The 17829-nt window shown below is 39.9% G+C and overlaps 1 protein-coding gene across 1 annotated transcript in view; it reads left to right on the top strand.

The window, feature by feature from the left end:
• Positions 1-17829, top strand: part of smad6b (SMAD family member 6b) — a 53369-nt gene that overhangs the window by 13495 nt on the left and 22045 nt on the right. The window contains exons 2-3 of the mRNA XM_063004141.1: positions 1585-1641; positions 2384-2461. Coding sequence (XP_062860211.1) covers positions 1585-1641; positions 2384-2461 — 135 coding nt within the window. The remainder of the gene's footprint in view (positions 1-1584; positions 1642-2383; positions 2462-17829) is intronic.

The following is a 17829-nucleotide window of genomic DNA, read 5'->3' as shown; positions in this document are numbered from 1 at the left end:
AATAGTATGATGGAATCACATGGAATTATACACATTATTTTTTGGGGATATACAATTTTATATAATTTCCCCAAAAAATAAAGCCTCTGTGCTAGGCTGTAGTACTACCACAAGTATTATATCTATTCAAGTTATTGGAGTCAACCAGATATATTTGATTAGGAAAGATGATTGTGATGTGGTTGTGAAATGGTTTTAAATGTTATTTTTTAATTTAAAAATGAGTAGACAGACAAGTTTGTCAGTCAGTATATACATATACGTTCTTGCATCAGTCAGTATAACAGTCTTGTAAAAACAGATTTGACTTACCTGTCATTCTGTATTTCTGTGTTTGTGTGAGGAGTGATTGAAAACTAAAGCTCATTAAGAAATCATAATACACTACTGTATCTTACATCACTTACATGTACTTTCCTATGAAATATACAAATAAAGGATATTCAGTAATCAATATTGAGGATAAAGTTTTTGTTGTTTTAAAGTAATTTTATAGTTTTATAGGCTTAGTCCAAATCTGTGGTATTGTTTCAGTGGCGTCTGAGGCTTAAGCTCCTGATTAATTTCACAAATTCTGTGTTTTTTTTTATAACATCTTATTAAAAAACAAGAGTATAATGGTATCACATGGAATTATACGCATTATTTTTGGGGATATATAATTTTATATAATTTCCCTAAAAAATTAATACTTTGTGCTAGGCTGTAGTACTACCACAAGTATTATATATATTCAAATTATTGGAGTCAACCAGATATATTTGATTAAGAAGGATGATTGTGATGTGATTGTGAAGTAAATATCCTTTCAAACGGTCTTGTTAAAAGAGATTTGACTTACCTGGCATTTTGTATTTCTGTGATTGTGTGAAGGGTGGTAATAAATCAATTAAACCAACTATAATATTTTTATACAATTATATAAACTAATTTTATCATTGGTAGTACTAGACAAGACCATAAAGAAGAGATAAGATGACAGGACAAAGAAAAAAGCAAGAGAGTACTTGAAATGACAACAGGCACTATTTTAGCTCTGTCCCAAACCACATACATTTGTATCAAATAATATGTCTTATTTAATTATTAATGATATGTTCAATAAAAGCTAAGCATTTTAGAATGTACCATACTGGTGATTGTAGCAAGCATCTTTCCACTGTCACCATAGCACACCAGGGGAGAATTTAGTCCAAGTTTTAGTATCAAAAACCATATTAATATTATATATATGTTAGCTCTTTACTAAAAAGTACTCAACTGATTTAGAATATATATGAGTAATTATATGCAGATAACTAGATTAGTAGCTAGATATGTTATACCATGGAATTTAGATAACATGAAGGTATAAAGCTTCTATTTATAGGGCATCGTGAAATAATTATAATTTGCCTATTAAAGATTAGCGTGAAATTCCACATTTATTATCATTATTGTTTTTTGATGAAAGGTCTCAGGGAAACGATTGTAAACTACGAGAGTCAGGGGAGTAGGTGCCCATTTAAAAAAAAACAAAAAAAACTAGGATAAAACATGTCTGTGATTCTTTGGTTGTAATACTGCTCTTCTCCTCCTCCTCAGAATCGCCACCTCCTCCATACTCAAGACTTTACCCTAGTGATGAACACAAGCCACTGGGTAAGCCTCATCCACCCACTAATCCAAGATCTTAAATATATATATTTTAAATCTTGTATTAGCTTTAGTCCTTTTGTTTGGGAGTAGGTAATTTTTTTGGAATGTACAAGAAAGATTATGATTTTATGAATTTGCATGTGTTAAAATAACACACTGACAAACAAATATGTCCTAAACTGTGTAGTAAAAGTCATTGGCATCAACTGTCACCCACCAGTAGAACCACTGACACCAAAGAGGAACAGACTGGAATTGAGGATTACAACGTGAGGAATTTTAATGGTAGCAAAAGCTAAACCCATTGGCCAGAAATGTGTGTGGTATCTGCAAAAGATTGCAGTGACTGCAGCCAGTATCCGGCGGGCCCATTTTCAGCATGCCAGTGTGGAGCCAGCAGCCTGGGCTCTGGGCTGGATGTGGTGAGAGCCTATGGAGCCTGGCTAAGGTTTGGGGTTTAGGACAGGATATCCCACTGTACCACATTTCATCCATGGAAAGTGATGCCATTCTAAAGCGGGCTAGCTGCTGTGGTCAGGTTCGTTTTTGTTGGTCATGGTGGCATTTTTGGACTAGCTATAGGTCACAATTAATGATTACAATTGCGCACACTGTTCTGTAATTGTCCATAGACAGGAATGGCATGTTAAGTGTAAAGTTTTACATATTGTAATTTTTATATGCTATGTTTTCGCTTGAGTGTACACTGTAATGTCCTTCTAATACCTGTTTCCTGTTCTCTTAGATCTGTCAGATTCCACACTGTCTTACACTGAAATGGAGGCTGCCAGCTCACCAAACATCATCCAGGGGGAATTCTCAGGTGAGTCTAAATTTTTTTGGAAAAGTCACAGGCCTTTGTATGTGCCAATTATACATGCTTTGCATTCTAAACATTAGCATGGCTCATGCTGTGGTTGTCAGATTATGGAGATATTTTTAAGCGCATGAGGTAATACTACTGTTCAGTCAGAGGCGTTTCACTATTTTGTACTGTTGAAGTTTGTAACGTGAATCATCAGTGTAGACATTGCTGAGGTACAGATATTGTTTTTATACCTATACGACAATAAGTCTATATATTAGTAAATTAGGTGTTGAACCAATAGGTATTTTATTCTCTATGTCTGAGATGCGTAATGGTGTGTTATGATGATTGTGGATGGAATATGTGTTCAAACATTGTGTGTTTGGTTATTCTTTTGGTTTTAGGTGTTACTCAATACCTAAAATGCGTAAACATTTTATGGTGTGTTAGAACAGTATAGAAAACATTGCTTTTTTGTCGTTGGTTTATGATTTAGATTGCAATTCAGTCAAACTAAATGTATAACCTTTAAAGTTTGGTTGGTTTTACGTTGTGCTTTATTTGTCTTCATTACTATTTTAATTAGTTGTGTTTTTTTTATTTTAGTTAATTTTAATACCTCAAATGCTTCATGCAGGGATTCTTAACCTTTTCCTCGCCAATAGGCAAATAAAATTCTCTTTTACTTAAACTGATATTAAGTTTTGTTGAGTATGCTTTAAACAATAGATGACGTTAGTAATTAACTTCAAATTATAAGTAATATTATAAATTATAAGTATAATGGGTAAAACACGCTAGCACACCGGAGCTGTGGGATGAGTTTGCAGTGTAATTTATTTTATTTTAGGTTAAGCGTAGATTCCCTCTTTTTAATTGGTAGCTATTTGTTTTACTTTTGCCTTAAATCACTAGACTTGACTTTCCCTTTGGGTTTTCTATCTATCCATCCATCCATCCATCCATCCATCCATCCATCCATCCATCTGGTTAGTCTGATGTGTCAAAAAAGTGTGCTGAGTAAATGTGGTACAGGTGTAAGGTATAGATAGATGATTGCTAAAGGGATTCTTCTCTCTTTACGGCTATGGGTTCCCATTCACTCTGGAGGTAATTTGTTTTTTCTGTTGTCCTTTACTCCTCCTCATTAAAGAGCATTAGGATTGGGAAAGATAAAGCTCTTATTGTGAGTCCAGGCGAGGCTCAGTGGGTTTTCCTGGCTGGCCAAAGAACTGGCCTCACCTCCTCTGTTTTTCTTTCAGAAATATTTGAGTAGGATCAAACTGTAATAGGATCCAAGCTTGCCGGGACACACTCACGCTCACACACACACACTCACATATACCGTGACTACTCGCACAATTTTACAAATCCGAAGCAGGCATGCTCGAACTGCACACATTTGACCCCCCTTTACACCCACACACACACACACTGACAGAGTAACAACTTTATCTAGGCACGCTGAAAGTCATTTACAACGAGGGGGGAGTTTTTAGAGAGAGTATCCTGTCAATGGGGCCACACTGGGAGAAAAGAGAAGAACCAGTCTCCCGATTTGAGAAGAAACACTCCCCTCTTACTTAATGCATGAACTTAACATGCCCGTCTCATAAAACTGGAAGCGCATTTCACATGCATAGGATCATGGCCACAGTGGAGGCCACACCTTTCTCTTCCAGGCTAGGGATGTTAGGCTTACATTTAAACAGAACAGTGGATGGAAAACTTGGTCTCTCTTTAGAATCAGTATCTCATCATCACGACTCCTCATGCAAGCAGCACTCCCTGTGTCAATAAGCGCTGGTTCAAACACTTTGATTCTGTATATATGTTGATCGTCCTGCAGTAAGCACTAGGCTTTTCAAAACGAACTTTACTATTTAAGTGCTATTGGAAATCATATAATATTTATATATTTGAAGGTGAAAATGGGCATTGGAATAATTATAGTCTGCTGATTCATGGAAAAGGAGTGATACAGTAATACAGTGGTACCTTGTAACTCAACGTCCCCTAAACTCAACATCTTTGAAACTCAGTGTGCATATGAGACAAATCTGTATTTGTGTGAAATAACCATCAGATTCACTCTAAAAGCTGCATGTATCTGTGTTTAGCTTGAGTTTCACGTTTAAACTTGTGTTACAGCTCGGGGTTCTAAGAAATTGTAATCAGCTTTTTATTTCAGTGTTTTTATATTATATTTGTGTTATTTTTAGTGTATAAGTGTCAAAAACAACCTTATTATTTTACATATTCCTACAATATATGCAAGTCCATGGGACCATGGAACGCATTGACATGTTTCCCATACATCCTTATGGGAAAAATTACCTTGAAATTCAATGGCTAAAAGCAACGCCAGTCCCAGAACCATTTGACGTTGAGTTTCAAGGTACCACTGTATAAAAATTGATAGCGCAGATACTCATAAGCAAAATGCTTTCTCTTATACGTACTTGATATGAGATATTAATTAAATTACTATGTGCTGTTTAAAGCTTGTAAATAACTCAAATGAATATGTAGCTTTTAAAGTATTTGCCACCCCTGTTGTGCATTCTTGCTTTTTGTTGCCCAGCCAGAAGAAACCTCAGGTTAGAAATGATGGATTACATTTAAATCCCTTGTTTTAACAGTAAAAATGAGTCTCGGTGAGAGATGATGTGTCACTGAGGCCATTTTCCTGTAACACCGGGCTCAGTTCTCGTAGCCGCTGCTTTGTATAGCTAATTGTGTTTATCTTGGTTCATGCGCTGCATAGAATTGCCCAGATAAGCCAGTATATCAGAGTTCCTTTGGAGTATTGGAGAGGAGAAAGCTCTTCTTTCCAAAGTAGTTATCGGCACACCTCCACATCCGTCTCCAGCACCCCACCCTTTTGGCATGCGGAGAGTGGAGATCAATGAGCAGCAGTTAAACGTGTGGTCCCCCACCCACACACAGGAACTAGCAAAGCCCTTAAAAGTGGGGCCAGGGGGCACGTTGTGCGTGTTTGTGGGGGTAACCCCTGTATAGTGCATAGTGTAGCCCCTGGGCTACTGTAGTACCAGCGTCTTAACACTTATTCCTCTTTGCAAAGCGTGTCTCAACTAGAGAGGGAGAGAGGTGCTTTTTAGATTTTTTTTAAACTTTTGTTTGAGATTCAATAGTCGGCGGTTTGACTGTTTGAGCAACACGAAATGATGTAGTTTACAGCCTCATTCAGTTTGTCTGGAAAACAGCCCCGGGGTGCTGCTAATCTCATCAATGAAACTGCACAAAAATACTTGTTGATAAAGGGTTTAGAAATGTTGCAGACAGTCAAGATGACGAGATGAAAAAGCAGCAGCATTAAAAAATTTTGATATTATATTGCTGACAAACAAAAAAGCTGACAAAATAAACATATGTAAGAACATTATTAATAGAAACACTTCCTCGATTCATTTGTTTAATATTGACATTTATATATTTATATCTTATATTTATATATTTATATTTCTGGTTATATCTTATATTAATATTTATATATTTATATTCTATATTTATATGTTTATATCTTATATTTATATTTTATATTTATATATTATATTTATATATTTATGTTTATATATATATATATACAGTATATATATATATATATTTATAATTTATATATTTATATCTATATATTTATATTTACATTTTATATTTATATATTTATATCTATATATTTATATTTACATTTTATATTTATATATTTAATAAATCAATAAATATAAAATATAAATATAAAATGTAAATATATAAATATATAAATATAAAATGTAAATACATAAAATATAAAAATTTTATATTTTACATATTTACATTTTATATTTATATATTTATATTTATATATTTATATATTTATATTTATATATTTAGATATTTACATTTTATATTTATATATTTATATTTTATATTTATGTTTTATATTTATATTTTTATATTTATATATTTATATATTTATATTTTTGGCATTTAGTAGACGCTTTTATCCAAAGCAACATACAGTATACAGTCCAAGCAATTGAGGGTTAAGGGCTTAGCTCAAGGGCCCAACAGTGGCAACCTGTCAGTGGTGGGATTTGAACCAGCAACCTTCTGCTTACTAGTCCAGTACCTTACTAGTCCAGATATTCTGCTAGCACACCAGTGCCGAGATTCTGAACTCCTTGGTTCGAAACTCGGAACCAAAATTTGCAGTGTCTGCAGCAGACACGGTTCTAAAATGGTTCAATGATTTAGGGGGTGCTCCATAAGATAGTATATGTGTAGCCTAGCTCATGGGAACAAAGTTTGATCCTTGCTTCTGGTTAGCGTCTAAGAAGCGCATGTTCTCCCTATGTTTGAGTGGGCTTTCTTTAAAAACCTATCATTAGGTAAATTAGATCCTGACTAATGTAGTGTTCCTTATTCTTCGATGGACTAATATCCTAACATGGATTTATAATCCTGGGTTAGGAGTCTCCAAAATAAGCTCTGGACCTACCATGACCCCCAACAGGCACAATTGTCAGTCCACAACTGTTGCAGCAGACAAAATTGGCAACTTGTCTGCTGGGTGGGAAAAGACCAGACTAAAAAAAAAGGCGGGTCTTTGATGCTGTGTAAGGACTTTGATTGGTAGGCCGAGGCGCCTGGACAGTAGTGGAGGAACAGATCAAGGGTCGATGGAAGCGTGTGTCAGGCAAATATACCCTTTTCTGACACATTCTGGGTCCCCAGCATCGGAAGACTAATTGGTTACACTAAATTGGATGAAAAAGGGAGAAAATGCAATTAAATAAAATGCAGTAAAAAAAAAAAAACATAACCACTGCAAGCTAAGGGACACTTTCCTATTCCACATTCCTAGTGCTGGAATTATAGGGTGTTATATTTCTATTTTATATGTTTACAGGGCATTTTCCAAGACCTTTGCATGCCTTGTAATGTACTGTGGCTTCCAAGCTTATGCTGAATAATTCTACTCTTTAGATCTTAGTATTTTTTAGCCAGTGTATCAGACATTAACAGTGTGCATTTGCCGTGTTTACGTCTGCGCTACCGTGTTTTACTCTGACCCTTCCCAAGTGAATTCGTATAACTACCACATCTGTTTCCCTGCATATTAATGTGAGCTGTGACATCTCGGTGAAGATGTTTGTCAGCCAGTGTGTACACTGTATCAGCAAGTAGTTATCGAGTTTTCATTTTTCATAGCGGGGCTGCTGAACATATGGTGGCGGGGTTGTACATCTGCGCCGGGGCGTGAGTGTGCCGAATCCTCGACTGGGTAGTCATGAACAACACCTGTTTCCTCACTCCGTGCTCGTGGTCGTGTGGACATTAGACTGATGCCCTTTGAAGCTTTCTCTCATTGCTTCCTGTATAACTGTTTGTGCGAGACTGTGTGTTTCCCCTGCACGTTGGGTTTTTTGTGATCAGTTTCGTATGTCTAAGCCTCTGGATCAGTAACAGTGAGAATTTGTTGCCTGTTTGCTGCCAATAATCCTGCTGCTTTCTAAAACTTGTGATAATTTGCCAGTCAGTGAGTACAGCTCCACTTTTATAAATGGACCAGGTGTCCAGGTTCGGGGCATACACTCTGTAGTGATTGCTGTGGTCTCAGACTGACGTCAAGAGTCTTCACGAGCTCCCTTAACAAGTGTGATGGAGTAAGCTGCCAGATGTTCAAGAGGAAGCGAATCCAAACTATTTACAATTGTACAGCTGTACGAGTGTAGCTGTGGATGGTGTTACATCATCATTATGTATATCAAGTGACAGTAGGAATTGAGCTGTGTCATCGGCGTCAGACTCTCTTTCTTGAGATATGCCCATACTATGAGATAGTATAGACTAGATCTGATTAGTATACATCTGATCTGACCTTTCCTCTTGCTTTTACTGTTCAGCTGACCAAGGGTTCTGTTGTAGTAGAATTTGAAGAGGCAAAAGCCTCTAATGGCTTTTGTGTTATTTTTATTGTTTAAGGTTTTTGAGACATTAACATGAGATCACAAATATGAAGTTTCTAATATTTTGATATAACGAAGTGATATAATGAAAGTTCATTGTTATTTTTTTCCAGCAGGGCAAAAATTCATTTTGGGTTATTGGCCAGCAAAATAGGTGTTAATGCGTATTTGCAAATGGATATATACAGTATATATGAGACTGCATCTGCAACTGCATCTTTCCTCTGCACGAGGCGAGTTCATATGCGGATCAGCCTTGTGCACGGAGAGCCACACCCTGATCAGCATCATTCCCCAACCCCAACTGCACAGGTGCCATCCATCAGCCAGCAGAGGTCATAAATGCACCAGTTATGAGGAAGCCTGGTCCGGCTCATCCCACCCTGTGAACAACAGCCAATTGTTGTTCATGTAGGCACCCAGCTGAGATTCGATACGATGTATTCGAAATCCCAGCTCTAGTGTGCTAGCGTATTTTACCGCAGCACTACCTGAGCGGCCTACAATCATTACTTTTTAAAAAACTAATTAATATATTATACGAGAAATATACATTTTAGTTTTAACTTTTGAATTTATATATAAATTATTATGGCAAAAACAGGGCATCTTTAATAGTGGGTGATGTTTGTCTGTTTATTAGGATTTTAACGTCATGTTTTACACACTGTGTTCGATATTACCTTGTGAACTGATTAATCTTGTGTAATGAGTAACTACCGTTCCTGCCATGACTGTAACTAGTTATGGACAATTTTGTATCTCCAATTCACCTCACTTGCATGTCTTTGGACTGTGGGAGGAAACTGGAGCTCACGGAGAAAACCCATGCATACACAGGGACAACATGCAAACTTCACACAGAAAGGCCCCGGACCACCCCAGCTGGGGATTGAACCCAGGGCCTTCTTGCTGTGAGGTGACAGTAATAGTGGGTGTTGTACTAACACTGAGTAATAATTTGGTGTATAAAAACATACAAATCTATATTTTTGGTGTATTTAAATAAAATATAGGTTTGCAAAATTTAACAAATATTCCCAATCATCAACTAGTCCAATATGTATTAAGTGGGCCAGGTTTCTTTTACATCTACCCCATTTAAAGTTGCATGCTGGCTAATATGCACAATCTACATCTGTTACTTCAGCTTTGAAGTCAGACCAAGTTAAAAGGTAATATTTGTAAAAAGGTGATACAAATAACCAAAGCACCATAAATAATCATAAAAACCAGAATCACTCAACCTTAAAGAAAGAACTGCTGTTAGCTTTACAGCTAGCCAGCAGGGTGAATGCTATTTGACAAGCAACATTTGCTACAAAGCTCAGTTTATAGTTCCTTAAAGGAAACCTTTGAGATTCGACTTGCCACACACGAGTGAAGAATTAAAACAAACAAAAGTGGCAGAATGTGAATACATATCTGCATACATGCTGTTTGATAAACAGACAAAAATGCTATTGTGTATAAAACTGCTAGGTTTCAGGTTGCCATTACAGTGAAGACAGGAGTTTGAACCCCAGCACTGCCAATCTGCTGCTATTGAACACTTAATCAAGGTCCTAAACCCCCAATTGTTCACAGTTGTCTCACAGTATTCTGCCTAAATGTGAATGGATAATTTACCACACATATAAGCAGCTAATTTCAGATGAATGGAATACTGCTGTATTTTAATTTTAGCTCTTGCGAAGCGTTACCTCATGTTCCGCTGGTCATGCCAACTTGTGCGCCGAAAGAACAACATATATTCCTTTATCGCCTGCCCATGTGAAATCTCTTACTAAAAGCCAAATCAAGCTACACGTGGCTTGTCGGGGGCCACTGGACCATACTAGTCCTTTATATTACTTCGGTCCCCTTTCATCCTTTCCTCTCTGCTCTGCCCCGGTACGTCCCAGCGGGCTACAACCCCTCTATCCATGTCGGTCTTTTTCCTTCTCCCTCTTTTTTTTCTGCCTGGCATGAGGCCTCAGGTTTCCACCGCAGCCCCCGGGCCTGGCCGCACTCCCCCAGGGCCTTGAGAGCTCCAGGATACGGGATGTGGAAATAATGTGACTCGAGTACTTCCACCCTGCCTCCAGAAAATCAGGTCCTGCGGATTGTTTATTTGAGGGGAAGGAGGCCTCGGCCAAACATCCTGTTTTAAAAAGGGCCTGCCTGGGTTTTGTAGCACCGGGGCTCAGGGCCCGCTGAATCGCCTCTTTGATGGCAGGGGGAGGCATAGGAATGTTGAAGAGAAGGCCAGTGATATGGAGGTGATGTGTGTATTTGTAGGATTTGTTTGTTTGTTTACGTGTTTGTGGATTCTCATTATCGGATCTTTCCTGAAATCTTAGCTTCGGATATTCGCCTATAGAGTCCGTGATGTCAAACTTCCTGAACAAACATGTTTTCGTCTTCTGAAAATCACAAACACGCATGCATACCAACACACTATGTGCTGTCACTGAGGCCATGGAGCTCTTTTCGAGTGTGTGTTCCTGTCTGGAGAACCTGACTTCCTTTTCCTGTTACATAACACATGTAAACGACAAACACACGCCGTTATCAGTCATTAGAGGGCAGCTGTATTGGCCTCATGCATCTCTGTACTGTAATACAGTACAGCAATCAGTCAGTCCTTATTACTTAGTATTTACTTACTATCACAATACACTTTTTATGTACTTGATGATTTCAGTACTTCTATAATCTTTATACACTTCATTACTCACAGAAACAAGTCACAGATTTTAGCATTTTACATTAAAAATAGCTTAATTACTGGGATTTCGAATACATCGTATTGAATCTCAGCTCCGCCATTCGGCGGGGCTGGGCGGCTACATGAACGATTGGGTTCCTCATAACTGGTGCAATTACAACCTCTGCTGACTGATTGAGTTGGGGAATAATGCTGATCAGGGTGTGGCTCTCCGTGCACAAGGCTGATCCGCATATGAACTTGCCTCATGCAGGTGAAAAGATGCAGTTGGTACTGCACACGTGTCAGAGGGGGCGTGTGGCAGTTGCAAAGTTCCTCATTCAGAAGTGGAGGGATGTATCGGTAGAGGTGAGGTGTAACACAATCAGGATAGTTGGATATGACTAGATTAGGGGAGAAAATTGGGGGAAAAGGTTTTGAGCGAATTTGACAAGGGCCAAATTGTGATGGCTAGAAAACTGGGTCAGAGCATCTCCAAAGCTGCAGCTCATGTGGGGTGTTCCCGGTTTGCAGTGGTCAGTATCTATCCAAAGTGGTCCAAGGAAGGAACAGTGGTACACCGGCGACAGGGTCATGGGCGGCCAAGGCTCATTGATGCACGAGGGGTGTGAAGGTCAACTGTAGCTGTAGCTCAAATTGCTGAAGAAGTTAATGCTGGTTCTGATAGAAAGGTATCAGAATACACAGTGCATCACAGTTTGTTGCGTATGGGGCTGCAAAACGGAAAACCAACACAATATTAGGAAGGTGGTCATAATGTTATGCCTGATCGGTGTAACTTGTGACAAAATTTTAAAATTCCTGTGTGTTCTCATGACATAATACATGATTCAGGTACTGAAATTGCACTTGTGTCCCATATTGCAAAATGGGTATTATGTCAGAGTACTATTGTCAATACTGGTAATAGACTAATATGACATGCTATTTAGTACAGCTGTATGTGGTTTGAAGCACAGCCTTAATAAAAAAATTATGGCTTATTTCAATCATTATTTTATATTTGTTAAAAAGTCCTGCCAAATGCCATAAATGTATTAAGCAATGTACGTTAATGGCCAGCTTTTATGAGATGGTTTTCAATTCACATTTTTATGAATATAAATCAGTGATGGTATAACCAATAAATGTCAAAAGTATATATGTTTACAGGCCACAATGAGAAACTTAGTATATTAAAACAATATAATAATCTTATTATATAACTAATTTAACATTGAATATACCAAGTATCACAAGTATGTTTTTTACCACAATGCCTACTTCTACTCCGTAATAAGTTAGACTTTCATCTTCTTTTGTGTGTATACACATGTTCAGTGTATTTATGTCTCGGTGGGTGTATTCGGTGTGTATCTGTGTACTTGGCTTGACCTCTTGATGTGGGATTGGAATGAGATCGAAGGGATATTAGATTAAAATCTTTTGTTTGCTCTCCAGGTTGTTTAAGTGTTATAAGGATTTCAAGATGTGAAGCGTTTGCAGCGAGAAGGATGAGGGGGGTGGGAGCGAACAAGAGCGGAAGAGAAGGGAGAATTGTTTGGACCTGGGCTGCATACTTTTCTAACAGCATCGCGGTGTTGTTTTTGAGCAGCGCTGTCTTTACACGAGAGCGCGACTATCTTATGAAATAGTCTGGCTTGGACTGTACGTGACTATTAGAACCTGGCTAATCTAGTGTGGTGTGTGTATACGGGCTTTGAAATCAGTTGTAAGTAAACAGAAACTGCTGGTGCACTCATGGCAACACTATCAGCAGCAGGGCAGGGCTTCGGCTCATAGGGGCTAGGTGTAATTTGGTCTGTATTTTTTAAATAAAGTATATATACTGTATATACTTGTGGGATTGTATATCCCACTTTAGCGCATACAATTTCTTACCCGTCAATCATCCTCTCACTAATGCTGGTCCCTGCTCCTGATTGGGGAGGACGAGGCTGCTCCACGCCCCCTCCGACACGTGCACAGCAATCGAACATCTTATCACCTACACGTGACGAGTGCAGTGCGGTACAGCGCTGTGCACCCTCTACCGCACCCCTTTCCCATCTCCGTGCAGGCGCCACCAACCAGCCAGCAAAGGTCATAATCACACTAGTCTGAGAGAGAGAGTCCCCATCCGACTTAGTCCCGCCCCTTATCTGAACAACAGGCCAATCGTTGTTCATATAGCCACTCAGCCGGCAAGGCAGAGCCGAGATTCGATACGATGTATTCGAGATCTCAGCTCTGGTGAACAGCGTGTGTTTTACCGCTGCGCCACCTGAGCGGCAATTAAATAAAGTATATTACCTGTCTGTTATTCCGGTCTGTAACCTTGAAATTAACATCCATCACGACCTGTTTTACGTAATTTCAACAGCAACCTTTCCCTGCGCAGCTGCTAATATATCTTTGAATGACTAAGATGCCCACGTGTATTAGGGAATGCAGACAGCTGCGTACATACTGTAAGGCAGATTAAAAATACAGCCCATTTGCACAGGTTATCGTTTTCACCAGGAGATTTCCTCCAGAGCCGCGATGCCAGTGAGCTAATCCTCCGGTGTGCCGTGGGAAGGCTGGTGCCGCCCGTCTTTCTGCGCCTCTATGCTCCCTCCTCCACAACTTGCTTCGCGCTCCTCCAATGGAGCCATTCATCCCGGCCAGGCCATGGGGTTAGGACAACAAATAAAGAGCCAGCCATGCTATTAAAAATGTATGGAATGTCCAACTGTTGGTTTAGTATTTTAGCCAGCCTTCTCTCAAGGCTGCCGAACGCTTGAACGCTTGAACAATGCCCCATTTGAGCGTGGGCCTGCCTTGGCTCAGGGGAACAAACGGAAAAGAAGTGGCAGTTGTGGATGCTGATGCTGTGTTTTTGTGTCAAAAAAACCGGGTTTTGAGACTTGCCATTTATAAATGTGATTAAATTTGGGTTGTGGTTCATACTTGCGCCCCTCCCTATAGGAACGTTGACAGTTTTTCCGGGACCGATGGCGGCGGTATTTTTAAAACAGCGAAGAATGAACACATTCTTCCGTGCCTGCAGAACGCATTGTGAGGATTAAACAAGGGGGCCCACACTGCCCACCTTCCCCACGTTCACCCCTTTCCGACAGAGAGCCGCTCTCTCTGTATGTGAGGAAAGTTTTTTTTTATTCCTTTACCAGTTTGCTTGGCATGTGACTTGCTAACGTGTAATGTTAACAGTCGGTGTATTTGCCATGGAATTGGATTTGAATTTCCTGTTGTGGTTGTTCTCTCGCATTCACATTCACTCTTTTCCACTGCCCGAGCCAACTGACCCCTTCTTTTCCCCACCCTCGCAGAAACGGTTGAGCGTTCCGATCAAGAGACTTGAAAGCGGCGCAAAGCTGTCAGCCTTGTACTGGCGCTGGCGAAGGTTTATGTTTTTCCAGAGCACCGCTGGCATTGAGGAGAGCTGTTTGTTTGGTGTTTGAACATATGGAAATATTATGTATTCAAACCTAGTGGGATCCAGCATGTATCAGTATAGGAAGGGAGCTTTCCACCACACAAACCAGAGCTAATCTGAAGGGTCGACTCAGCTGCACCAAACAGATTTTGTATGCAAACGATGTGCGAGATATTTCACATATTCATGCCTGGAGGTAAACCATACCGTTTCTAATCTCGTTCGCCTGCCTTCACTCCCATTATTGGTCGTGTCTTCGTTAAGACAACCAGAGAAGTCACTGTATGAAGCCCAGGTTATTCCTGGCTTGCACCCAAGGTTTCCCAGTACACCCAAGACCTGCCATGACTCTAACCGGGATTAATAAAAGCAGTTGATTAAAGTAAATTAATAAATGAACGTACACTATGTGTTAGGGATGTAACGATGCACCACAAGACAGTTAAAAATCGGTGCACGTGTGCCACGATTCTAATCGGTTATTCATTTAAGATGAATCGATATTCACTTTAAACAGCAGAGGGCACTGGCGCCATTCACGTCACCTGGTTGACGTCACTACAGGGTTGCCAGGTTTGGAATTTTCTAGCCAAATGTATTTATGTGAGGATACTTTCTTTATTTGTATTATTCATTTATTTATTTAATGTTGGGAAAAAATCGAATCGTGAATCACAACACATCGCATCGTGGGTAGCGTGTATCGTTACATCCCTACTATGTGTAGTTCAATGAAACACATAGGTAAGTAGATTACAGACATGAAAGATTCACTTATTTACATTTACATTTTTGGCATTTAGCAGACGCTTTTATCCAAAGCGACTTACAGTATACAGTCTAAGCAATTGAGGGTTAAGTGGCAACCTGGCAGTAGTGGGGCTTGAACCAGCAACCTTTGGATTACTAGTCCAGTACCTTAATCTCTAGGCCACAACTGTCATTCATCTTCATAATGCATCATGGTCACCTAGGAGTGGGTAGCACTGTCGCCTCCCAGCAAGCCGATCCCAGGTTTGATTCCCAACAGGAGCGGTTTGGGTTCTTTCTGTGTAGACTTTGCTTGTTCTCCCCGAGTCTGTATGGGTTTCCTTTGGAAGCTCCAGTTTCCTCCCACAGTCCAAAGACATGCAAGTTAGGTAAATTGGAGATACTAAATTGCCCAAGATGGTGTTTGACATTGAACTTGGTCTAATAAATCATGTGTAACTGTCTCTTAATAAATAAACAACCTATGAGGCTTGTTTTGGGAGGTGTAATGAACAGCATAACTGTACTTGCTGAGTGTGATTTATCCTGCACTTTATATTGCATTAGACTGTCTAGACAGTACCGTTTAGAAGACCAAACTAGTTCTAAATTCTAATAACTGCCTGTGTGCAGTTTGGCATTTGGTGTAGATAGATATTTTCCAGGTCCTCCTATTTCCCTCCCCCCAAATATGCAGATTGGTGGATTGGCTACTCCAAATTGCCCCTAGATGTGGTTAAGTGTATATGTGTGATGTTTACTCTCAAAAACCTTTGTGAAGTTCCTCGGAGCAAGAGGCTGTGACCCAGATTAACTTCAGTCTAGACCTGGCCTGGCGGCGATCGAACTGAAGTTATATTTGTTCACTCCACTGTGCACTCTGATGTCATTGGTTGTATGACCAACCACATCATAGCTTTGTTGTTTTGACCCCTAACCCTCCTGTCCCAGTTTGAGCTCATGGCACGACGTGGAAATAAAGACCTCTACTGATCCGCAGCAGGGCCAGCACATCATCCCTGAGTCCAGAGCCTGGTTTAGCTCTCCAAATGTAATTACAGGGCTCAATAGGAAGTTTGTCCTGCCCTTCATCGCTCCATTTTGAGGCCTTTCTGAACTCTTCTGCATGCTGGCTATTTATGGACGCAGAAAAGATCTGGTTATCCAAAGCTTAGTCACAATTTTATCTAATATAGGGTTATGTAAAACACTGTACTGTAGGGGATATGAGAAGTGAATGCTGGTAGCCTATTATTTGATTTGTACAGAATTTTTTCCTGCTCCTGACAAGGAGACGCAGCTGTTCCTTTTCACGGCTGTCTTGCTGACAGGCCTAGTAACATGTGAAGTATCAGAAATACTCCCTTGCACATTTAAATGGACTGTTTAAAAGCTGTGATTAAAACTAAGCGTTTGGACGACAGTGTCCTGACGGAACCCCTATGACTGATCGATGGACAAGCATCCACCCTGCCAACTGTGAGTCCATCACCAGACTGTGTATTCACCATATTTAGATTTACACTCACCTGCAGTATGTTGGCAATGCTTAATTTTACTGTCAGAGCCTATTTTCTGCTGAAACATCAGAAGTGTGTTTGGGTTGTGCATGGATTTAAGGATTTCTCCTGACCGATCAGCTTCTAATAGTTTCCTAAATAAGCAGTTGTGTACCTGTGGAAGGGGCACAAAGGAAGAATGTATCTAAACTCTTCCAAAAAACAATGGGGTCCAAATTGTGAAGTTTTGATGCCTACTGTCACAGTGGCGCATTGGGTAGTGCCGTCACCTCACAGCAAGGAGGGTCTGGATTCTATACTCAGCTGGGTGACCAGGGGCCTTCCTGTGGTCCCTGTGTCCGTGTGGGTTTCCTGCGGGTGCTCCGGTTTCCTCCCACAAGTCCAAAGACATGCAGTCAGGCTGACTGGAACCTACTCGAAATCACCCTAAGTGGGAGTGTATGTGTGCATGTGGGTACATGTCTGTCTTGTGATGGACTGGCAACCCATTCTGGGTGTTTCCTGCCTTTTGGTCCATTAATCAGACCCCACCATAGCCCGGCCAGGATAATTTGGTGGTAAACGAGGCAGTAAATTAATTAAAGATTGTATCTTTTAAAAGTACATTTAGATTTTCACCATTTAGCAGACGCTTTTATCCAAAATGACTTACAGTACCGTGACAGTATATTATCTAAGCAATTGAGGCTTAAAGGCCTTGCTCAAGGGCCCAACAGTGACAAGCTGGCAGTGTTTAATTACTAGCCAAGTACTTAACATATTAATTTCCTGATCCATTTTCCCCATAGTATACCGTACCAGTATCCAAGATCTACATTGATCCCTTACATCCCACACTAACCAAACCCAGTGTCATACTGTACATCCTGGAAGTGATGCACACATGCCCGGCTGTCCACACGATTTTGCGAGCTGCCGAGGTTCCTCCGGAGAGACTGAATTGTTATTACGGGCTCAGACACCCCTATGTGTTGAAGTGTGAACTCATAAGGGCTGTTGCACGCCTCTCTGTGCTG

The sequence above is a fragment of the Trichomycterus rosablanca genome, chromosome 11, assembly GCF_030014385.1.
Source record: "Trichomycterus rosablanca isolate fTriRos1 chromosome 11, fTriRos1.hap1, whole genome shotgun sequence".
Taxonomy (NCBI): Eukaryota; Metazoa; Chordata; class Actinopteri; order Siluriformes; family Trichomycteridae; genus Trichomycterus; species Trichomycterus rosablanca.
Note: the sequence above shows the minus strand (reverse complement) of the source record. Positions and strands in the feature narration are given on the sequence as shown.